General features: G+C 46.3%; 1 protein-coding gene and 1 long non-coding RNA gene across 7 annotated transcripts in view; one reads left to right on the top strand and one right to left on the bottom strand.

Annotated features, from left to right (window-relative positions):
- Positions 1–20,294, top strand: part of MARCHF3 (membrane associated ring-CH-type finger 3) — a 148,761-nt gene that overhangs the window by 103,521 nt on the left and 24,946 nt on the right. For 3 of the 4 annotated variants that reach the window (XM_042934070.1, XM_042934082.1, XM_042934088.1), the window contains exons 2-3: positions 7,742–7,985; positions 11,468–11,672. In XM_042934070.1, the coding sequence (XP_042790004.1) occupies positions 7,798–7,985; positions 11,468–11,672 (393 nt within the window). In that variant the 5' untranslated portion in view covers positions 7,742–7,797. Of the gene's footprint in view, positions 1–793; positions 1,278–7,741; positions 7,986–11,467; positions 11,673–20,294 lie in introns of those variants that run through there. The other variant, XM_042934075.1, reaches the window with a different exon arrangement.
- LOC122217291 overlaps positions 1–20,294 on the bottom strand; it is a 120,700-nt gene that overhangs the window by 86,587 nt on the left and 13,819 nt on the right. For 2 of the 3 annotated variants that reach the window (XR_006201379.1, XR_006201383.1), the window contains exons 2-4: positions 16,852–16,946; positions 4,633–4,806; positions 2,777–3,998 (exon numbers count right to left, since the gene is read on the bottom strand). This is a non-coding gene — a long non-coding RNA (uncharacterized LOC122217291). The remainder of the gene's footprint in view (positions 1–2,776; positions 3,999–4,632; positions 4,807–16,851; positions 16,947–20,294) is intronic. The other variant, XR_006201382.1, reaches the window with a different exon arrangement.

Genomic DNA, 20,294 nt, shown 5'->3' with positions numbered 1-20,294 from the left:
ATACGCTAACAGCTGGCTTTATTCTTGGGGGTGGGAGGCTGAGGTTAGGCACACCTACACACCAGGCACAGGGCTGTTTGCACAGAAAAGGTGAGTGAGGTACAACTTCCTTTATGGTGGGCATTCACCTGGATGCTGGTAGAAAATGAATATGAGTGAAGCGACAGCCCGGGGACTTCTGGTTCTTAGGGTTTATTCTGCCCTCCTTTGGAGCTGAAACACCCCCTGTATCACCAGATATCCTGGTTAGCGTGTTGTACCCTCCACACTTTTCCTTAGGCTAGACAGGCAGCTGTTGGGTGCTAGGCATGCTGAATGTCATTTGAAGAATACACTTTTCTTTTTCATCTCCCTGCGATGTCCCGGGAATGTGTTACTCTCTTTTGCCTGCTCCCCTCTGTGGTTTTTTCAGCTTGTCACTTAAACATTTCTGATGTGTCCTGATTGCTCCCCGGTCCCCAGGACTCATCAGAGAGCCCTGCCCCACGCCCACCCCCGCCTCGGGAAGCAGGGGTCTGTGTCCCGGGTCCTGTTGTCACTTGCAAGTGTGACTCAGCTGCCGCTGTGTCTTTGAACACACAAGGCAGTTGTGGGATTCTTAATTGCCATTTTCATCTATATAATTAAAATTAAATGAAAAAATGGATAGCCTCCAAAATCCAAATTAATTTTATGAGTACTTCTTGAGGGGGAAAAAATATGTATAAACACTATAATTGTTACTTGATTTGCCTTCAGCAGAACGAGAGGATTTTACCTGCCTGAAGGGAAAATTAGTAATTTTAAATGAAAAAAAAAAAAAAAAAAGATTAGCCTGATACTTCTGGTGCTTCTTGTGGCTGAAAGTCAAAAATAACAACATGGATGGAGAATCAAAACTAATAACAGGGAAGGGATAAATAACTCCGTGTGTCGCTTTCAAAAAGACGCTGTGTGATTGGAACTCTCTGGATCCTGATTCGTCACCGGTGTTTACGCTTTCCTCAAGAAAGTGTCTTTACCCCCCCACGTCAAAACCTCCTTAATGCTCGGAAACCAGCATTTCGCCTGCTTACTCTGCTATGCAAGTGTGACAGTGCGCACATAAGCGGAGCATAATGAGAAAACAAAAAGGCAAGTTTTGTTGTTGTTGTTGTTGTTTGCTTTTTTGTTTTTTAATCCACTGGGCCAGGCAGTGTGGCAGTGTGCAGTCTCATGAGGCGCCTGACGAACATGTTTGTAAAGACTTGGACGGTCCCTTTATTTGGAATGACAAACCCTCCGCTCCACATAATGAGGTCAGTGAAGCATCCAGAAAAGAAACGTATAATTTGGTAGCGTGGGTCTGTAAGCACAGCCCTGCCGAGGCTATTTCAGTTTAATGAAGCAGCTACTTTACCGCTACCCACTCTTAGTGAATGGCCTCCTTGGCGTGTTTTTGAAAACTTAAATGTTGCTGGTAATCATGTCCCAGCAATCTCCTTAGAGAGCCTTTGTGCCCTGTCCTCAGAAGAAATATGCCGCTTTTACATGTTAATGGTTTTGAAATTAGTCATTTGCTCCATTTTCATTGGAAAGGAAGGTCAGTGTGTGATTTCCCGCCTGCCTTCATTTTGTCTGAACATTCCAGATACTCCCAAGTCAGTTCATCAGGCATGCAGGGCACTGCCTGGTTATAACATGCCTCAAAAGCCAGGGAAATGTTCTATCAAAGAGCATTCTTATTCTCAGAGACTGTTCTTAGAATTCAGAGTCTAAAAGTCTCCCTCAGAGGGGGAAGTTCCTGGACAGCCTTTATTGCTTTTTTTTTTTTTTTTTTTTCGTTTCAATCACCAACTGATTTGTCCTGCCCGCTCATTGGTCTCATTATTGGAGGCCTTGCCCCCCTGAGTATGCAGCCCCTCTAGGAAGGCGAAGGGACGTTTTAGAGATACTTCCTGAGGCAAGTATCATGTAAAACTGAGGTCCACCTTCTGAATCCTGGACCAGGGTGAATGATGTGCAGTTCTGTGGGAGCAGAAAGCCATCGAGCCATTCCTCAGTTGTGCATTTCCATCCTCCAGCCCCCCACAAATTTAGGGCAGTTTCCCCCGAGTGAGCAAAGGCATGATTGCCAGTGGAAAGATGCCTTGCCCTCATGGCTCTGCAGCCCCAAAGAGGGTCTGGGAAACATTCCTCAAGAAATGCAAAGCCTGGCTTGAAAGGTCTGGACACTACACCATCAGCAACTTCAAAGGAGTACCTAGTAATCTCTCAGAAAATATTTCTTTTGAGCGGACAAAAGAATGAATACATTTGCTTCTTGGATTTGCTTTGTGGACCGACTCTGGTTGTGAGAGTGACAGGGTACCCTTCTAGAACATATTGAGACCTGAGGAGCGTGCTTCTTAAAAATCTCAGGAATTACTAGCATTGAATTTGTTGGTCCATTCTTGCCACAGACTGCCTCTCCAGGCTTGGGCCTGCTTAGTCCACTGCCCAGGCAGCCTTCCTGACCAGGTTAGTGCCAGCTAACACACATACTCTTATGCTCTTATTTTCACCTTTAAACCCCATGATAACTTGTACACCCAAACAGAGGTGCCAACATAACAGATTCCTCCCCCAGACATCTTGTTGTCCTACAACTAAAAGATTCAAGTTGAGTTTCCGCTGAAAATACAGTTCTGATAGAAGCAGGCACTTGGAGGCGTGGCTTGCATTTTATTTCCTAGTATATTTATCACATACTAGATAAGCTAAGATAATGGCAGCTGCTGTAACAAATAAACCCAAATATCTCAAACATAATACATACCTTCACTAAATATTCATCATGGACAAGTGACAACCTGTGTGCAGGGATCTGAAGGAGACAGGGCTGAGGAAGAGAAATAGATGTTCAGGGAAGAGGGTCCCTTCGTGCTACCCCACCAAGAGAGACGGAGCAGTACAACGTCAGAGCTCAAGCATGATCCAGAGGTACAGCATGGTGGAAACTGACCAGCCATGGGGGAAGGGAGTTTTCAAAGAGAGAAACAAGATGCAACTCAGCCTAGAAAAAGAGCAGGAATTAAGGTTAATGTGGCAATAGTCCCCTGCACGCGGCTCATCCCAGTTTACGAAGCGTGTTCACATGTATTATTTTAGGCCTCACAAACAACCCGATCAAGTGGCTCAGGAATATTAGTGCCTTTATTCCAAATACGCAAGAGGTCTCAGCAAAGGCTGAGAGGCTAAGTGATTTAGCCAGGTGAGCAATGAGCCAAGGTGCAGGCGTGGGTGCCCTGCCTCCGAGAACAGAGCTTCCTCCCGGAACTCTGTGATCCTCAGGGAGGTTTCAGGGACCGCTGGGGCCAGGGGGGCTGAGGAGGTGAACAGAGGGCCCCTGCCTTCCCCTCCCCCACGTCTTCCGGCCGCATCCTCGTGGTGCCAGCCATGTTCCCATGGAAATCACTTACCAAAGGCAGACCGTTCAGAAACATGGCAGCAATTAGCCGTAGCCCGGCTGGGTTCTTGCTTTGGTAAAACCTGTACTGTCCTTTAAAGGGGTCACAGTTTAACAAATAGGCCTTTTTAATCTTCACAATGGTCTCATCAGGCTTTCATTCATTTAGCCACTCCCTCCTCTTTTGCCGGCTCCCTCTCCTGCACCTAGCGCCTTCCTTTTCACTCTGTGCAGATGGATTTGGCCGATGCCAAATCATGTTCTATTCACAGCCTGAGAAAGAAAGAATACAAGGTGTCAAGCCTGGCCAACAAAGGATCTGCCCTACCAGTGCAATCTGATGTTCAAGTTTACACAGACACACCACCCCCCACGGGCACTGTGGTTTTGTCCTGAACAATCCCAGACAGCAGAATTCTTGGCTGAACCAGGAAGACATGTTCCCACAAGAGCAGCAGTGTTGATAAGAAAGCGGTCGAATTGGTGCTTGAAATTTTGCAGAAAGACCAGTGGAAGCCCAGTTAGGCTGCAAACCGACAGCTCAGCTCTTTCCAGCGTCCACAGCAACAGCCTGCTGTTTTCCCAAGTGGCCCTAAAGGAGACAGGGAAATGCAGTGGGCCATTTGTCACTGCCCCCGGTGCAACATATGTATGCCAATTGGTGCATGCAGCCTACACAGGCCCACTCCTGCCCCAGGCCTGGTCTAGGCCTCTGTGCTTCCTTTTGACTGAGACTGGGGACAGTCTCCTCCTCCTCCACCTGGGGAGATGACTAGATCCACTGTTGTGGGGTCAGAACCAACTTAGCCCTTCCCACCATGATCTCAGGTGCCCATGCTCTGCATAATCCCTTCTATCCAATTTTCAATTCAAGATATGATCTTGTAGGGGCACCCGTGGGTAGTTCAGTGGATTAAGTGTCTGACTCTTGATTTTGGCTCAGGTCATGATCTCGTGGTCGTGGGATCAAGCCCCACCTCAGGCTCCATGCTGCGCATGCCTGGAGCCTGCTTTAGATTCTCTCTCTCTCTCTCTCTCTCTCTCTCTCTCTCTCTCTCTGTCTCTCTCTGTCTCTCTCCCTCCCTGTCTTTCTGCCCCTCCCCTGCTTGTGCTGTCTCCCTCAAAATAAATAAATAAACATTAAAAAAAAAAAAAAAAAAAAAAAAAAAAAAGACATGATCTCTTCAAAGTGTGCGAACTCATCATGGGCATGCCAGGCTTGGTACCTCAAGATTATTCTGATGCATGGTGGTCTGTGAATATGATGGTGTATTCAGTGAGTGCTGGACTGGAGCATCGTATCCATCAGGTCCCAAGTTGGGTTCAGGGCTTGCTTGCAGGAGAAGGCAATGTAGAGGAGCCTTCCTTCCCTTTATGCTCAACTCCGTGCCCAGCACCCACTGTGAATGAAACGAACTGATCAGACCACTGATGATCCCTTTTGCCTTTGAGAAGGGAAATTAAATGATGAAGTATATCACCCAGAAGTGAAATTACAGATATAAAATAAGTTTAAAGGGAACTCTACTTCTTGAATTGTTGTAAGGGCATTTTATTGCAGATTTAGGTCATATATTTAGAATTGCTTCCTTTGATGAGAACTTAATCTGGGTTATAAGTGAACGAACTTGGGGACATTGTGTGCCTGAGTGATGTCCCGTCACTAGAGTTAGCTTAATTACTGACTGCCTGGGTCTCATCTTCTCCCTCTGTGCACCTCTCCTCTGCCTCCTTCCCATGCCATTGAGCATAGGGAGGGAGCGTTTGGTCCTAGGAGTTGAAGTTATGCAGAACCTGAAAATAGACTCTCAGAATGCATCCAGACATAATGATTCCATGCGGCAAGAAGGTCACTGTGTCTGCTTTTCCTGCCAACACACCCCTGGCTCTTTATCTATGGCTGCCTTGTGAGGCAAGAGAGCTGTGCCAGGAAGTTACACTTGGTGACTAGGAGGCATTATTAGAATTTAAAATCATGTCAATGGGGTTTTATAAGAGCAGGGATAGGGAAGGGGGATTAGACAGAGTTTTAGAAGTCGGTCTTTGAACATCCTTTTGTTCTGTGGCCTGAGAGCTACTATAACTCAATTACTAAAAAAAAAAAAAAAAAAATATCTGGCCTCAGTTACAAATCAACTCCGCCCTGTCAACCCTGCCAAAAATTAAAAAGACATCCACCCAGAAAGTTTACTGTGGTTATCCAAGTGGTGGGATCATCTGTGAGTCGTGTTGTTTTCTTTGTACTTTTCTGTACTTTCTATAACATACGTTTCTGGCTTTTACAGTGTTAAAAACAAACAAACAAAGGCAACAAATCCTATTTAAAAAGCAAAACTAGGGGTACCTGGGTGGCTCAGTTGGTAAAGTGTCCGACTCTTGGTTTCAGCGTAGGTCATGATCTCATGGTTCGTGGGTTTGGGCCGCGCTTCAGGCTCTGGGCTGACAGCACAGAGTCTGCTCGGGATTCTGTTTCCCTCTCTCTCTGCCCCTCCCCTACGCATGCTCAAACTCCCTCTCTCTCTTTCTCAAAATAAATGAAGAAACTTTTAAAAAATAATAAAAGATAAAAAGCAAAACCACACTGGCTAATTATCAGGGTGTGTCCTTGACTGCCCAGTGCCTGGTGGTTGGAAAGCCCACCAGGGAGGTGACGACAACATGTGGGGACAGCCCTGCCTGTGCCCCTACATCAGGCCTCTGACCAGGGCTGGTTGTCCACTACCCCGTCCTCACTTCCAGCTTCCAGAGGTCTCCCAGGACAGGCCAGATCACAAACACTAAGAGGAATGGTGACGGCCAAGGACAGGAACAGGAACATGCTGGAACAAGGCCAGCCAGACACCTCAGCACAAGGAGGGAATTCCATTCCTGTCCAGTTGCCCCTGATGGCCAGGCTCCTTGACATGTGCTTTTCGGGAGGGATAGTGTCAGTTCAAGTTCACCTGCAAGCACTATGTTCTCATCCTAACAACGTCCAGTAGATGCAGATTGTTCTGGAAGTTGGGATGATCCTGTTTCCCAGACCCATAGGAGTCAAGTACGGTATAATAACCAGGAGAAACAGCTAGGAGAAAGCAACCCATGGAGGAATTCCAAAAATCCTTCGGGGGCTGTGAGGTGGATTTATTTTGATTTGGGGCCTTTACCATCCAGTCTGGTTATTGATGTGAACTCCATCCGTCAACCAATCCTGCCTCTGTCTATAGAGTCTGGGCTGTCATGGGCTCCGGAGCTTGAGATGAGCAGGCTGGGCAGAAATAGCCATATTCCTAGAGGTGAGATTCAACGCCTGCAAGTTTCTGTAAAGACGTCTGTTTCTCATGTATCACATGCAGACCTGTTACTGGATACGGTGGGGTTGCTCACACCGGTGCATCTGGGTGCTTTGAATTTGAGGTCTGGTTCAAGCCCCCACCACACGGATCGGGGACAGAATTCCTTGCAGGCTCTGTGACAGACTGTGTGTCAGGGAGGCAAGGCCTTTACTAAGAATGGATTTTAAGAGCCTGTAGAGAGCTCATTCGTCATCATTTCTTGCGTTCCTCTATGATGATGCAGTGTCCCTGGATTTTAGGTATTCCACTAACAAAAACTCAATTCTAATGTCTTGATTGTGATGTCCATTAGGAAAAAATATAACGAGCTCATCCAACTAATCATTTCTCATGAATAACTATTTAAGACAAGGCTAAAATAGGTTAAGTTTTTAAAGGAAGTTAATTGTCAAGATATATTAAGTAGATAATTGTATTATGGGACACAGATATGGCAATGGTCAGAAATGTGGTATATTAATTGAACGATTCACTTTGGCAAATATTGTCCTAGAAGCTGCTACTTGGCCAAAGTCTTTTTTTTTTTCTTTCCCTTACTCTCTTTTTTTAATCTTAGCATCTCAGAATGAAGCCGAATGGAAAATAAATTGCTTACAAGAAAAAAAGAGTTGCGAGCGGTTTTAATAAAGATTCTAGTAACTTTGAGAGAGTCAACAAAGACTTATTGCTTCTCTGGCACAGAGCAAGAGAACCGCTTATCTCCTCTTCAGATCTGGCTCCAGAGCCATCAGGCCCTCTCCCCTCCAAGAGCAGGGATCCTAAATGTTCACGTACACTGCTATTTACGTATGCCCGCCATCTTGTTCACAACCACATCCACTGTTTCTCGTGGGTTCTGTGTGTGTGCACACACGTGTTACATGGTAACAAGATAATGCACCACGTCTAGGCTCCCCGTGTTATTCCTATTAAATGACGACACGGCGATGTTGGTGGCCCGTAGTTCTCCATTTTCTATTAACCACCCTGCCCGAGTAAACTGTTTTCTGATCTCTCCTAGATGGAAATCTTGCATGAACGTGGAAGCCATTAGCAGAGTAATTGCTGTCTGTTACCATGACAACCAGCCGCTGCAGTCACCTGCCGGAAGTGCTGCCAGACTGCACCAGCTCGGCTGCGCCCGTGGTGAAGACCGTGGACGACTGTGGCAGCCTCGTGAATGGGCAGCCACAGTATGTCATGCAAGTTTCGGCCAAGGACGGGCAGCTGCTGTCAACAGTAGTGCGGACTCTTGCCACCCAGAGGTAGTACCGCTGTTAAATAAATGAATCTGTAACTGAGCGGGAGCACTCTTTGTCAGATGCAGGATGCTAAAAGGAATGTAAACAGTGCTCAGGGCTTTGTGTCAGGTGAGAGGAGGTGCTGAGGGAAGAAAAAACTATACAAGTTCTCTGATCAGCGTTTCTATAGCAATGGGGCGTAACGCTAAAATCCACACTCCTGAGTTCTCCACTTAAAACACTTGCAGAGAGCCAGGCAGGGAAGGATCCCACAGGACACAGGATGGCTTTCTTTACCTGTGTTATTTGGACAATGCTATGGTAAATTACACTCTCTGTCGCCATGTGCTAACAAAGGTAGCTCTTTGTTAGAAAGGAGGGAAGGAGGCACCTGAATTCCGGTGACAAAGCCAAAGTGATTAGACTTGTGGGCACAATTTCTGAAGTGACCTTCCTAGTGTTTGTGCTAATCAGCACCGCCTGGTGGGAGCACTATTCCTGGGTGAGTCGCTTCTGTGGTATGTCCCCACTCGGGAGGGGAGGCACTTCTGTTGCCCCCTCCTTTGCGCCCCATGGGCCCTTCACCCCTGATCCTTCACAACATACCCTGCCTGTCCCCACAGCTTGTCTCCCTTGGATGATGAAACAAAGCAAGGCCGTGGGCTCTGAGCAGCCCCGAGATGGCTTATCCAGGCCGGCACTTGGTCCCTGGAGCTCTCCCCTTGTCTGGTGGCAGACTGAGAGCCATGGGCTGTCCAGCCAATACATGCTCCTTGGCTTCTCCAGCTTTCTTGCAGAACAGTTACGTGCAACTTTGATCTAATAATGTAAAATGCCTGTCGACACTGGACCTGCCCTAAGATGCCGGCACCACCACTCCTGATTCTGGAAGGTTGGGCCAGTAACTCACATGTTGACTGCTTATCTTTGTCTGAGGAACGCAACCAAGCCCTACAGTAGAGATACAGGCCCACATGCACCTGCAGCAGGACTGTGGGTAGCACCACAGCGTTTTCCGTTACCCCAGCCTGGACACAGAAGCCACCAGACACAGACTTACACACTCATGCATCTTGTAAACATTCCCCACACACCGCCTTCTGCCAATGTGTGCAGCTAGCAAAGGGATAAAGTAGAAGAAAGTCAATATATATGTTCCCACCTCTCAGAAAGCTTCTAACAATTGGTTTAGGACTCAGAATATGATGAGGCAATGAGCACCATTGCTCACCTGCTAACTGAGACAGCTGACCGGGTGTACCCTGAAGCCTTCAGACACCTTGTTTAATCAGAAGAACAGGCTTAGACCTATGAGCCAGTTGTGTGAGTGTGTGTGTGTGTGTCTGTGTGTGTCTGTCTGTCTGTCTGTGTGTGTGCATGCGCGCAGGCGCACAGATCAGGCATTTTCACGTGTTCTACCAGGTGCTCAGGTAAACCAGACGATTTTCGACTTTCACGTGCATTTGGCTCAGTGGGAATGAAGGAGGCCAGGAATAGTCAGAGACAAAGTCAACTCTACTCCTTAAACTTTCTTCTCTCAGCCCTGAGCATGAGTGGATCCCACTTCCGGGCAAGTGGGAAGATGTTTTTCCTCTTTTAAACCTTCACTTGTTCCCAGGATCATCCCAGAAAGGTCTTTGGGAAACAGCAGTTACTTCCATGGCCATTTCCATTTGGACCAAAGATGGTGTCAAAGAGAGGGATGGGTCTAGGTTGGGCGAGGACCGGTGCAGAGGCTGTTCTTCAGGTTGGCACATACAGTGATAACATAGTTTAAAACCTAATGCCCAGTAAAGAAAAATATGAGAAGCAATATAAGAAGATGTCGGTCAGAAAGGAATGGTCCTCTCACAAAGACACAGTGTGCACTGGGAGGTGAGGCCATGTCAGTTTGAGCCCTCCATTGGCCACTAACTTCCCTGATGAGGGCCATGTCATTGGACTTTTCCTGACCTGAGTTTTTCTGCGAGCGGAAATAGTTACCACTAACTACACATGTACTGGAGGCTGGTCCCTATTCTAAGCTTCTGATTTGAACTGTCCCTTCTCACAGTCACACAAGAGGAAGACACCATTCGTGCAGCCGCTCTGGAAAACAGTGTGGAGGTTCCTCAAAACATTAAAAATAGACCTACCCTAGGACCCAGCAGTAGCACTGCTAGGAATTTACCCAAGGGATACAGGAGTGCTGATGCATAGGGGCACTTGTACCCCAATGTTGATAGCAGCACTCTCAACAATAGCCAAATTATGGAAAGAGCCTAAATGTCCATCAACTGATGAATGGATAAAGAAATTGTGGTTTATATACACAATGGAGTACTACGTGGCAATGAGAAAGAATGAAATATGGCCCTTTGTAGCAACATGGATGGAACTGGAGAGTGTGATGCTAAGTGAAATAAGTCATACAGAGAAAGACAGATACCATATGTTTTCACTCTTATGTGGATCCCGAGAAACTTAACAGAAGACCATGGGGGAGGGGAAGGAAAAAAAGAAGTTAGAGAGGGAGGGAGCCAAACCATAAGAGACTCTTAAAAACTGAGAACAATCTGAAGGTTGATGGGGGGTGGGAGGGAGGGGAGGATGGGTATTGAGGAGGGCACCTGTTGGGATGAGCACTGGGTATGGAAACCAACTTGACAATCAATTTCATATTAAAAAAAAAAAAAAGAGGAAGGCACCATTCTTTGTGCCTGTTTTAGAGATGAGGAAACTAACATACAGAGACATGACATTAATCGCGCCAAATTAGCCAGTATGGGTAGGCACCAGAGCTGGGGTTCAGGCCCAGGCACCACTCCAGAACCTGCCTCAGGAACCACCACACCATGTGCCTTCAAGAAATGCGCAGGGCTGGTTTTTCTAAATTCATGGCAGAGCTCTAGACTCAGGCCACCTCTGTGGGACACACCCGTTACTTGCGTTGAGCTTAGTATCCTTAGCATCCTAGGAAAGCTCAAAGGATCACCTGCCGCTCAGCTCACGGCTCTGGTTCAGACCTCAGTTCTATGCAACAGCTTGAGAGCTAGCTGCCAGTTAACTTCCCACCCCTCATTCTCCCACCCTTATGAAAGGAGAAAGGAAAAGAACCTGTGAGTTTTTCCAAGTGTCCTGGCTTGATTCAAAAGACGAAGTTTGCCTGGAAACTACAGTTGATGTCTTTTCAAAACAATTTCTGTTTTTAAGGGTGAGGAGTAGTTTTTATTTTTCGATCGGAGTCTGCCTGAACAACATTCACGTCCAAGACAAAAATAACACACTGCTCGCTTTCACCCACTTTTGGCCCTGGGCCATCCCCTGCTTCTTTATATTGGCGAAGGGAGATGCCCAAGGACCCCTCCCCCGCCATGTACACAGAGCGTACATCTAGGGTTTGAAAGCAAGTGTCTGTTGGAGCAGCTGCCACTGGGGAGGGTCTGAGGGACGCAGAGCCAGAGGACCATCCTCTTGGTGATGGTCTCCAGCCTGGTGACCAGCAGGCCCCCCTCCTTCTCTTGCAGCCCCTTCAATGACCGGCCGATGTGCAGAATCTGCCACGAGGGCAGCAGCCAAGAGGACTTGCTCTCTCCCTGCGAATGCACAGGGACCTTGGGGACAATTCATCGGAGCTGCCTGGAGCACTGGCTGTCATCCTCAAACACCAGCTACTGTGAACTCTGCCACTTCAAGTTTGCAGTCGAGCGCAAACCCAGGCCGTTAGTGGAGGTCAGTAATTGGGGCACGTCCTGAAAACTTAGCTCTAATGAGCAAATGATGTCTGCTTTGATGCCCAGATCACAAACCCCACGCAGCTCAATGAAGCACAGCGGGAGCAGTGTGTAAGTGTGTGTGTGTGTGTGCATGTGTGTGCGTGACACAGACAGAAACGGCTCACGAGCTCACTCTGGAGCCGACAGTAGAAAAGTGATCTCCATGAAGTGGAGACAGGAGATGGGAAAGCAGTGTGAGGAGAAAGGGGAAGTTTATAAAGTTGCTGTCCATTTTCCCATTCCTGAGAAGTGAGACAATACTTTCGCTTTGCATACCCTCTGCCCCAGTTGAAGCAACAGATACGTGGGCATTTGGCTTGCGTACTCTGCGAGGTCTCTATGAAAAAAATACAGCTGCATAGTATAATGGATACAGCCCCAGACTTCCTGGATTTGAGTAGTGCCATGACCTTAGGTAAGTAACTTTACCTCTTGAAATTACTATGTGGATTACATGAATTAAGATTTCTAAAGCAGTTAGAAGAATACCAAGTACATATCCAAGTGTTTGAATAAAAAAAAAAATCTCTTAGGAAATTATACACAAGCTTTTTTCAGTTAATAACCTAATATTGGAATCTCTTTTCTTAAAAGGAAGGCATTTCAACCCAGCTATTAAAATGGCAGGACATTCTTTCATATTTTAGGAGCCACACATTTCTACGTTAGACCAAGGGTCTGGTCTATGCATTAGCTAGGGGAAGTAGAAAATATCACTAGACTATTTTGCCCTCTCTCCTACCCTCAATGTCTATTAGACAGTTAAAAATTGGATGTTAGCAATAATAACTATTCTAATATATTATGAGCTGGAGCTAATTGAGAGAGACCAAGATCAAGATTATGTGCCTATAATCCAGACCCGCTGATAACCCACTCTTTATTTCAGCAGCTGACCCAGCGAAACTTGGGCATTAAGCTAGAGCTAGAAATCAAGACGCCCTTCTCAGAGACTATTTAAAACAGTATGTTAGCGCCTCAGCACTTAAGGCTCTGGAGAACTCTGTATGTACATGCTCTTGGATTTGACCTTGAGAATTTAATCAGGACCTGTAACTGGGGCCTGTTTTAGCAATGACTTACTTGCCAAATGGCGTAAAATTTATTGGACTTGCCTCAATTCACCCTATGCTTTAAGACTCTGGATCAAGTGACCTCTTAATTTAGCAGCCTTGCTGCTTGACATCCACTCTCAGAAATTCATATTTGTAGAGTGCCTGTCAGGGATCTGGCCCCATGCCACGTTCACTGGGATTTACATTCCAGAACTTCTCTGCAGAAGGTGCACGGGGAGGTACATAATTAAATAATAAACAAGGGAGGTGGAAGATTTCTCAAGCCCGAAGGCAAAAGTTAAAAAAGAAGCCTACTTCTCCTTTCCAGAAACTTTCTGGAACCTCCCCAAGTTGGTATTGCAGCTTCTCCAGGGAAGCTAACTTCCCAGAGTTAAAAACCAAAAACAAAAAAAACCCAAACAAACAAAAAAAAACCAACTCTGCTTTAAAAGGGCTGTGGATCCAGTGGTCTTGACTGGTCTCTCCCCGGTAAAGAAGACTCTTATTTTCACTTGGTAAAAACCCCAGTGTGTGTATGCGTGTGTGTATGTGTGTGTGTGTACACGTGTGCATTTCACATGCACACATCTTGGTTTTTCTCAGCTAAATTGCCTGCATCGAATCACCCAGTGAACCCCTTCCTTCTCAGAGACAGAAACATGTACCTCTACACAAAGGTTCTTCAAAGTGGCCTATGCTTGGCCACAGACTCTGGAATCTTAGGCAACTGTCATTAAACAAGGAAACAGGGCAAATGACCTTGAGAATGTGTGAGGTGCTCTGTAAGATTTAGGGCCATGCCTACAAAAACTTCACCCAAACGGTCACCAGTGGTGAAATTTTCATTGCACAAATGGAATGTGACATTTTTCAGAGTTAATGATGATTGAACAAGTTGAAAGTGAAAGGCAAACCTTCTCAAGCCGGGGGAGGCTGGCCGTTTGATCATCCCATGGCGAAATGAACTTGCTGTTTGACCACAAGCAATAAAAAGAAGTTGTCTTTGGTTTTTCAGCTGGAGGACAAATGAGAGCCAGGTGCAGGCATAGTTTTAAACAAATGACATTACTAATTGACTTTTCCTCTCTTACCAAAGGGCAGGCTTATCCACACTGAGCTTTGCTTAATATTTTTATCTCGAGATAACCATGGATTTTTTTTCTGGAAAATCAGCAAAACCTGCCTATTGGGGTTAAGCATTCGGAGTAGCTTTACTTTATTTCTTGTTTGCACTCTTCCAATTGCGTTAATCATTACGTACCAGTTGGATCTGCCTTCTCATTAAGGCACGAAAATTCTATAACAGTGAATTTCAAAATCAACATCATAATAACAGCTTCTTGTTTGCTAGAGGAAGTGGTTGAAAAAGTCATTTATAAATGTTATTTGTCAGCACCCAGGGGTTAGCAGTGGTCAGAATCACTGTCATACCTCAGACTCTCACACTCTTCCATAAACTCCCCCAGTCCTTCCTTCAAAGTAAACCTCATCCTCCATATCTCCACTGTTGAGAAGACACTGCCCCATCCATTCCTTTCCTGCACTCTCCACACCCAGCAGCTGGATGTTCATTTGTAACCGATCAGAAACCCAGGGTTTCTGTCTACGAGTTTCTACCCATCATGGCCAAAATCAAGGGACTGGTTCTCATTAGCACCTCCAAAGTGGGTATCACCTCCCCATTTAGCCACTGTCCATCTGTGTGTCATGCCTCAGTTTCTCAGAGCTGCAGGACAGTGAACTGGGGGCTCTCCATTATATCCTTGGTCTCTATAAATACATTCAGAAACTCTATCCCACACTTAAAAATGAGAGCATTTCATGGTACTTGATTTATAACTCAATAAGGTGACTCTGTGTGTGCCCATCTACTAACCTTCCTACCTCCACGGCCAGACCAAATCATTTAGTCTCCTCTGGTAAAATCACTGCCAATTTTATATCCTAATTTTTTTTTTTTTTTCTCTGCTAAGTAAGCCAGTATAACAAGAGAACTACACTGTGATCATCTGGTTTATTTGGATATGGGTGAATTTCCTCCAGTCCAGCTTATGTAAATCTCTTCAGGTCTGTGTCAATCAGCCAAAGCTTGAAAGGGAAGCGTTCAAACTGCACGTAGCAAAAAGGAAGAGCAGATAAGACACATTTCACACCTCCACAGCTAGTACTTCTGTCTTGTAAAGGCTACGTATTTTTCATTGATGATGGAAATTTTACCCAGTGGCAATTTGTCAGATAAAGTATCCCCAAGAATAATGACCTGGTAGAACGCAGTAAATAGACATCCACTAACCATAAAAGGATTCACTGAATGACCAGCCTGGGTGGTTTTATGGGCTCCTTCCTGCTCATTTTTAGTTTTCCTCATTTCTCTCTGTAAATTGAACTCTGATGCCATTCTTTTATAACAAAGGGAAAAATACAGAAACCCAATAAAAGTACCATGATGCTTTCCCAAAAACGTGTGCCTTGACTCCCAACTACCACTGTGATTGTGTATCTGATTGAGCAGTTTGCCAAGGAAACCCATCTTATTACGTGCAAACAGCACACTTGCAACATGAGTTTCCACTGATGGGAGTATCTGGCACTGGGCTTTCCTGAGACATGTATCCGTAACACCCACGCTTTCCCAGGGGACTTATGAAGTAATAGATCAGCTCAGCAACGTCCTGATTAAAATGAAATAGCCAGGAAATGGAGCAAATCTGGGGGGTGCGGGGCGGGGTGGGGGGGAGGCTTTCTGCGCTCTGATCTTCCTCTGATCAAGGAGACGTGGTGATTTTTCAGAGGGAGTGATTAGGTTTCCATACTTCTAGTTCCTTTACACAGACCCAGCTGATTGATAAGAACTGTATGAACAATTTAAAAGCTGTTCCCTGTGACTCAGAGGGTTAGCTACAATGAGACCAATAATGTTTTCACACAGATCAGTTACTCAGAACAGTGGGATGTAAAGCTAGGGAGAGGAGGATTAAGGGTTTTTTTTTTTTTCTCCCAAACTTTTTATTTACCATATATATATATATATATATATATATATATATATATATATATATATATATATACACACACACACATACATACATACATATATTTAAGTCATTCGAGGAAAATGCTTCTAAAGAGTGCCCTGGATTCAGTATAATCTCCAGCTACACAGCAGGAAGCAGAGTTGGACTGCTGGGGAGAAACCACTTTGTACCTTGGCATTTGCTATTTACTAGATTTAAGACTTCCCTCAAACCCTCTGAATATGTATGTATCAGACTTAGGCAGTGACATTGCTTGGCGATTTTCGATACATCTATGTATTGAATGGATGAGCTTTTGGTTTCTGAGTGTTCATATTCATTAGCAAACCTTTTTAGCATCGGGGTAATTAGGGAATGACACCATAGGAGATATAAAGGGATTAAAGGCACTTCCCAGGCACGCGTACGACCTAATCCATCCCTTGAAGGCAGGCAGGCATGCTCCCCTCTTCATGCCAATTCGTGAGCGCAGCCTGGTAAGGGAGGTGGCTGGAGACCATGATCACTATACGTGATAGGCAGTCAGGAGGTGTCTGCTCATTAAATAAATGCAAGAACGGAGAACCTCCCCTCCCCCCACTTGCAAACTTTTTTCATACTTTCGGCCTATGGTTGTAAATCAAAGAAAGTGACACCACGTCTTTACGGCTCAAGTTGGACACAGCAGGACAAGATCTTACACAAGACACGCTAGTGACACAGCTTTTAGCTACAGGGCACGTGAGAAGATTCTGACCAATCCTGGTTCCCGCTCAGTCATTGGTCCTAAATCGGGTTTTGAGGAAGGACAGGCGATTGCAGCCCTGTGTGCATGGTGACCAGGTGGCCAGCAAGGGGAGAACATGCACTCCAGGACTCAGCAGGAGAGTGCTGGCCCAAGTTAGAAAGGGTCGGGAGTAGGGTGGATCAGGCCGAATGGGAAAAATTCAGGCCCGGTGAGCCTCTGCCAAGCTTTTAGGAATCCAACCACTGTACAAACACTGCACCATAGTCTTGGGGAGAAAAGCCCATATTGACCCTTGGATAGAGGAAGACATAGACTTACCATGGTTGCATTAGGTCACAATCCCTCGGCGAGGAAGAAGTGAGCCGGTCTCATGCACTGCCCTCAGACTTCTCTCTCCTACTCTGTGTCCTGTTCTGGAGGGACAAAAGGGATGACAAAGTCATATGCTGGCATCTGTAAAGTGGGAGGGAAGGACTTAGGTTGAAACCACAGAAGTTCCCACTTCTTTTTTTGTTTTTTTTAAGTGTATTCATTTTGAGGGGCGCCTGGGTGTCTCAGCTGGTTAAGGGTCTGACTTCAGCTCAGGTCATGATCTCACGGTTCGTGAGTTCGAGCCCCGTCTCAGGCTCTGTGCTGACAGCTCAGAGCCTAGAGCCTGCTTCGGATTCTGTGTCTCCCTCTGTCTCTGCCCCTCCCTGGCTCACACCCTGTCTCTGTCTTCCAAAAATAAATAAATGTTAAACAAAAAAAATTAGAATGGAGACTGCTTTTAAAAAAAAAAAAAGTTTATTCATTTTGAGAGAGAGCAAGAACGAGTAGGGGAGGGGCAGAAAGAGAGGGAGAGAGAGAACTCCAAGCAGGCTCCACACTGTCAGGTGCCTGGAGCTTGAACTCACCGACTGTGAGATCATGACCTGAGCCGAAACCCAGAGTCAGACGCTTAACTGACTGAGTCACCCAGGCGCCCCAAGAAGTTCCCACTTCTCACACTCACTCCCAGGCTGATGCCACCACCTGAGCTCAGGACAGGTGAGCGTGGGTTCCCCCTGCTCTGCCCCCCAGCTTACTGGGCCCCTCCTAATGTGCGGCAACTCTCTCAACCGCTGCAGATGAGGCTAAGGCCTCACAAAGCAGAGGAAGGACTCGTAGCGTGAAAGACAAGGAAGTATCCGTTACCAGAAAGGGGAGTGTGTTGAGGAACCTGTGTATATGTTGTGGACAACAGAGCGGAGGCCCTCCCACTGAGAAATCCATGCCAGTGACCTTGCCAAGCGGGGCTTAATGTCCCATCTCTATAACCCATGTTGGGCTGGCCACTCACGATGTGCAGGGAGACCTTGGACAAGTCATGGCTCATCTTTATGCCTTAGCTTCCTCCCCAGTCAAGAAAAGCAGAGCTCACACACTGGCTTGCCCAGGTGTGCTGTCAATCAACACTTTTTTTTTTAAAGAATCTTTTTGGGGTTTCTTTATTTATATAAAGAGAGACAGAAACAGCATGATCAGGGGAGGGGCAGAGAGGGAGAAGAGAGAGAATCCCAAGTAGGCTCTACGCCAGGAGCACAGAGCCCAATGTGGGGACTGAACCCACAAAACCGCGAGACCATGACCCGAGCCAAAACCGAGTCTTGCTTAACCGACTGAGCCACCCAGGCGCTCCTACACCTTTTTTATAAAGGAATTTGAATATCCCTAGATCTGATGAGTGATTGCAGTTCACCCGGGCCTTACCTCTTGCTCGCACCCACCCGGCCCTCTTCGCCCTCTTGCATTAACTGCCTGCCATTTACCTTTGATTGCAAAACTGGGTGATTTCTCCCACCTTTAAGAGCTTTCTGTGTGCATTTTTTTCTACCAGCATCTTTCTTTCTGGGTAGTAGAGACCGACCCCAAGGATATCCCTTCTGTCGTGCCCACATTATAAGTGAGCTGAAGCGGCTGGTTCAGAATCACACGGCAAATGAACCACGGAGAGACGGTGTACTGGCATGGGAGGGGTCAGGATAACAAGAGTTCAGATACCTTACACCTGCAGCCACCGTTAGCATTGGCCAGGCGCTTCCTTAACCTCTGGTTAAGGTCTCCGGATGGGCCACCAGCCTGCACACAGGCTTGGGACACCATCTTTGGTGCCAGCGGTTGAGATGACATCCCAGATGACCTCAGCCTGAAATCCTCCACCTGGTGGTTGTTCTGTCTTGAACTTTCCTCTTGGTGTCGGTGGCTAATTTGGCAGTTGCTTCTTTACTTAAAGCTTAGTTACAAAGAAGCTGTTTTAAGGTAGCTATTAAATTCACAGCTTGCTTCATTAGAAATCACTTCATTAAAAAAGCAAGCCAACCGAAGTGTTCACATGGCCGTGCCAGATGGAAGTGAGCTAAGTGCTTGGTGCCTGTGTTTTCAGCCCATCCACTGCTGGTGCAGGATTAATTTGGAGGGAAAATCCAGCTCGATGCATAAAAAGAATTACATGACCAGATTCTATTATTTTAAATTGTACTGATCCTCGCGGCGAACTCGGTTTGAAATACAAATTAGCATCCATGTTCGCAAGAGGACCTCTGTCGGTCCAGCCCTGCTCCCTTGCACTGGCTCACTGAGGACCTCGAGAAGCCGAGACAGAAAGAGGCAAAACACCAAGAGTTGCTTCGCCCAACTTTTTAGTTTCAATTCTGTGTTTTTATAAAAAAAAATCCAAAGGAGGACAAAGAATAACGTGTCAAACAGGAGTGTCTCCACCACCTAGAATTCACAAACCTTAGTGTTTTGAGAGCAACACACCTTTCAAAGGAACAGCTTCTTTGCGGGGGTCGGGGGGGTGCAGAGAGAAAATGTCTGTAGTCTTCACCAATTCCCCCTTAGGTGTTCTCAAACACAGGAGAAAAGGGAGCCAGGTTTTCCTTAAACACATCTGGGCCAAGAATAAGAGGAAGTAAACAAAAGGAGACTGATAAGCCCGTGAGATTCTGGACCCTTTTAGCTAACTCCAAACGTGAGAACAACTAGCCCAGCCAGCGTTGGCCACTGAGAGGTCCGCTTCTTTCAAAGGCACATGATTAGAAGTTATTCCGTGGGAGTTCGGAGTGGTGGTGGGTGGAGGTGAAAATGTCCCTGGGCAGCTGGCAGGAGAGCTGCGTAAGGGGGAGTCTGAGAGAGGAGCAATGCGATGTCACTGAATGACTAAAGCTGGTGGTAATCATCTCTCCCTAAGGTCTGCCAAAATAACAAGGCGCATTTAGCTCCCGGGTGGGAGTAAGAGACACCAGCCTGAACGGAAAGGAGACATTGATTGCGTACCCCCTGGCCCAGGTTTCAGGTGCAGAGTTAGACTATATGCACACAGCCCCCCTGCCGAGGGCTCCTGCCAGCCCCTGCTCTGGTCTCTTCAGTTTTAAGTGTCAATAACTCCAAAGAAAGAATACGCATTATTAAACAAATAATAGTGTGAAATATCGCAAGCGGTACATGATTATAGTTAAATGCTGCCTGATGGACAATTGTACTCGAATGAGCAAAGTGGAGAAGGGTCTTCTGTTAGGAAGTGGGAGATCAGTGGCTGTTCATTCAGAGTGATAGTCTGCTCTCTGCCTGTTGTCATCAAAAACTTTGTTTTTTTCAGAATAGGCACAGATCTTGACATGACACCCAAATACAGGGGCATTAATTGATTTCACTTTGAGTCCACCTGTTTCTGTCCCGACGGTGTTCACCTCCCAGAGTTTTCCTCTTATTAAATTATTTCCCCTTTTTTAAGGGAAAGG

Source organism: Panthera leo, chromosome A1 (assembly GCF_018350215.1).
Source record: "Panthera leo isolate Ple1 chromosome A1, P.leo_Ple1_pat1.1, whole genome shotgun sequence".
Classification (NCBI taxonomy): domain Eukaryota; kingdom Metazoa; phylum Chordata; class Mammalia; order Carnivora; family Felidae; genus Panthera; species Panthera leo.
The sequence above is the reverse complement of the archived record's forward strand: the minus strand, read 5'-3'. Positions and strand labels throughout refer to the sequence as shown.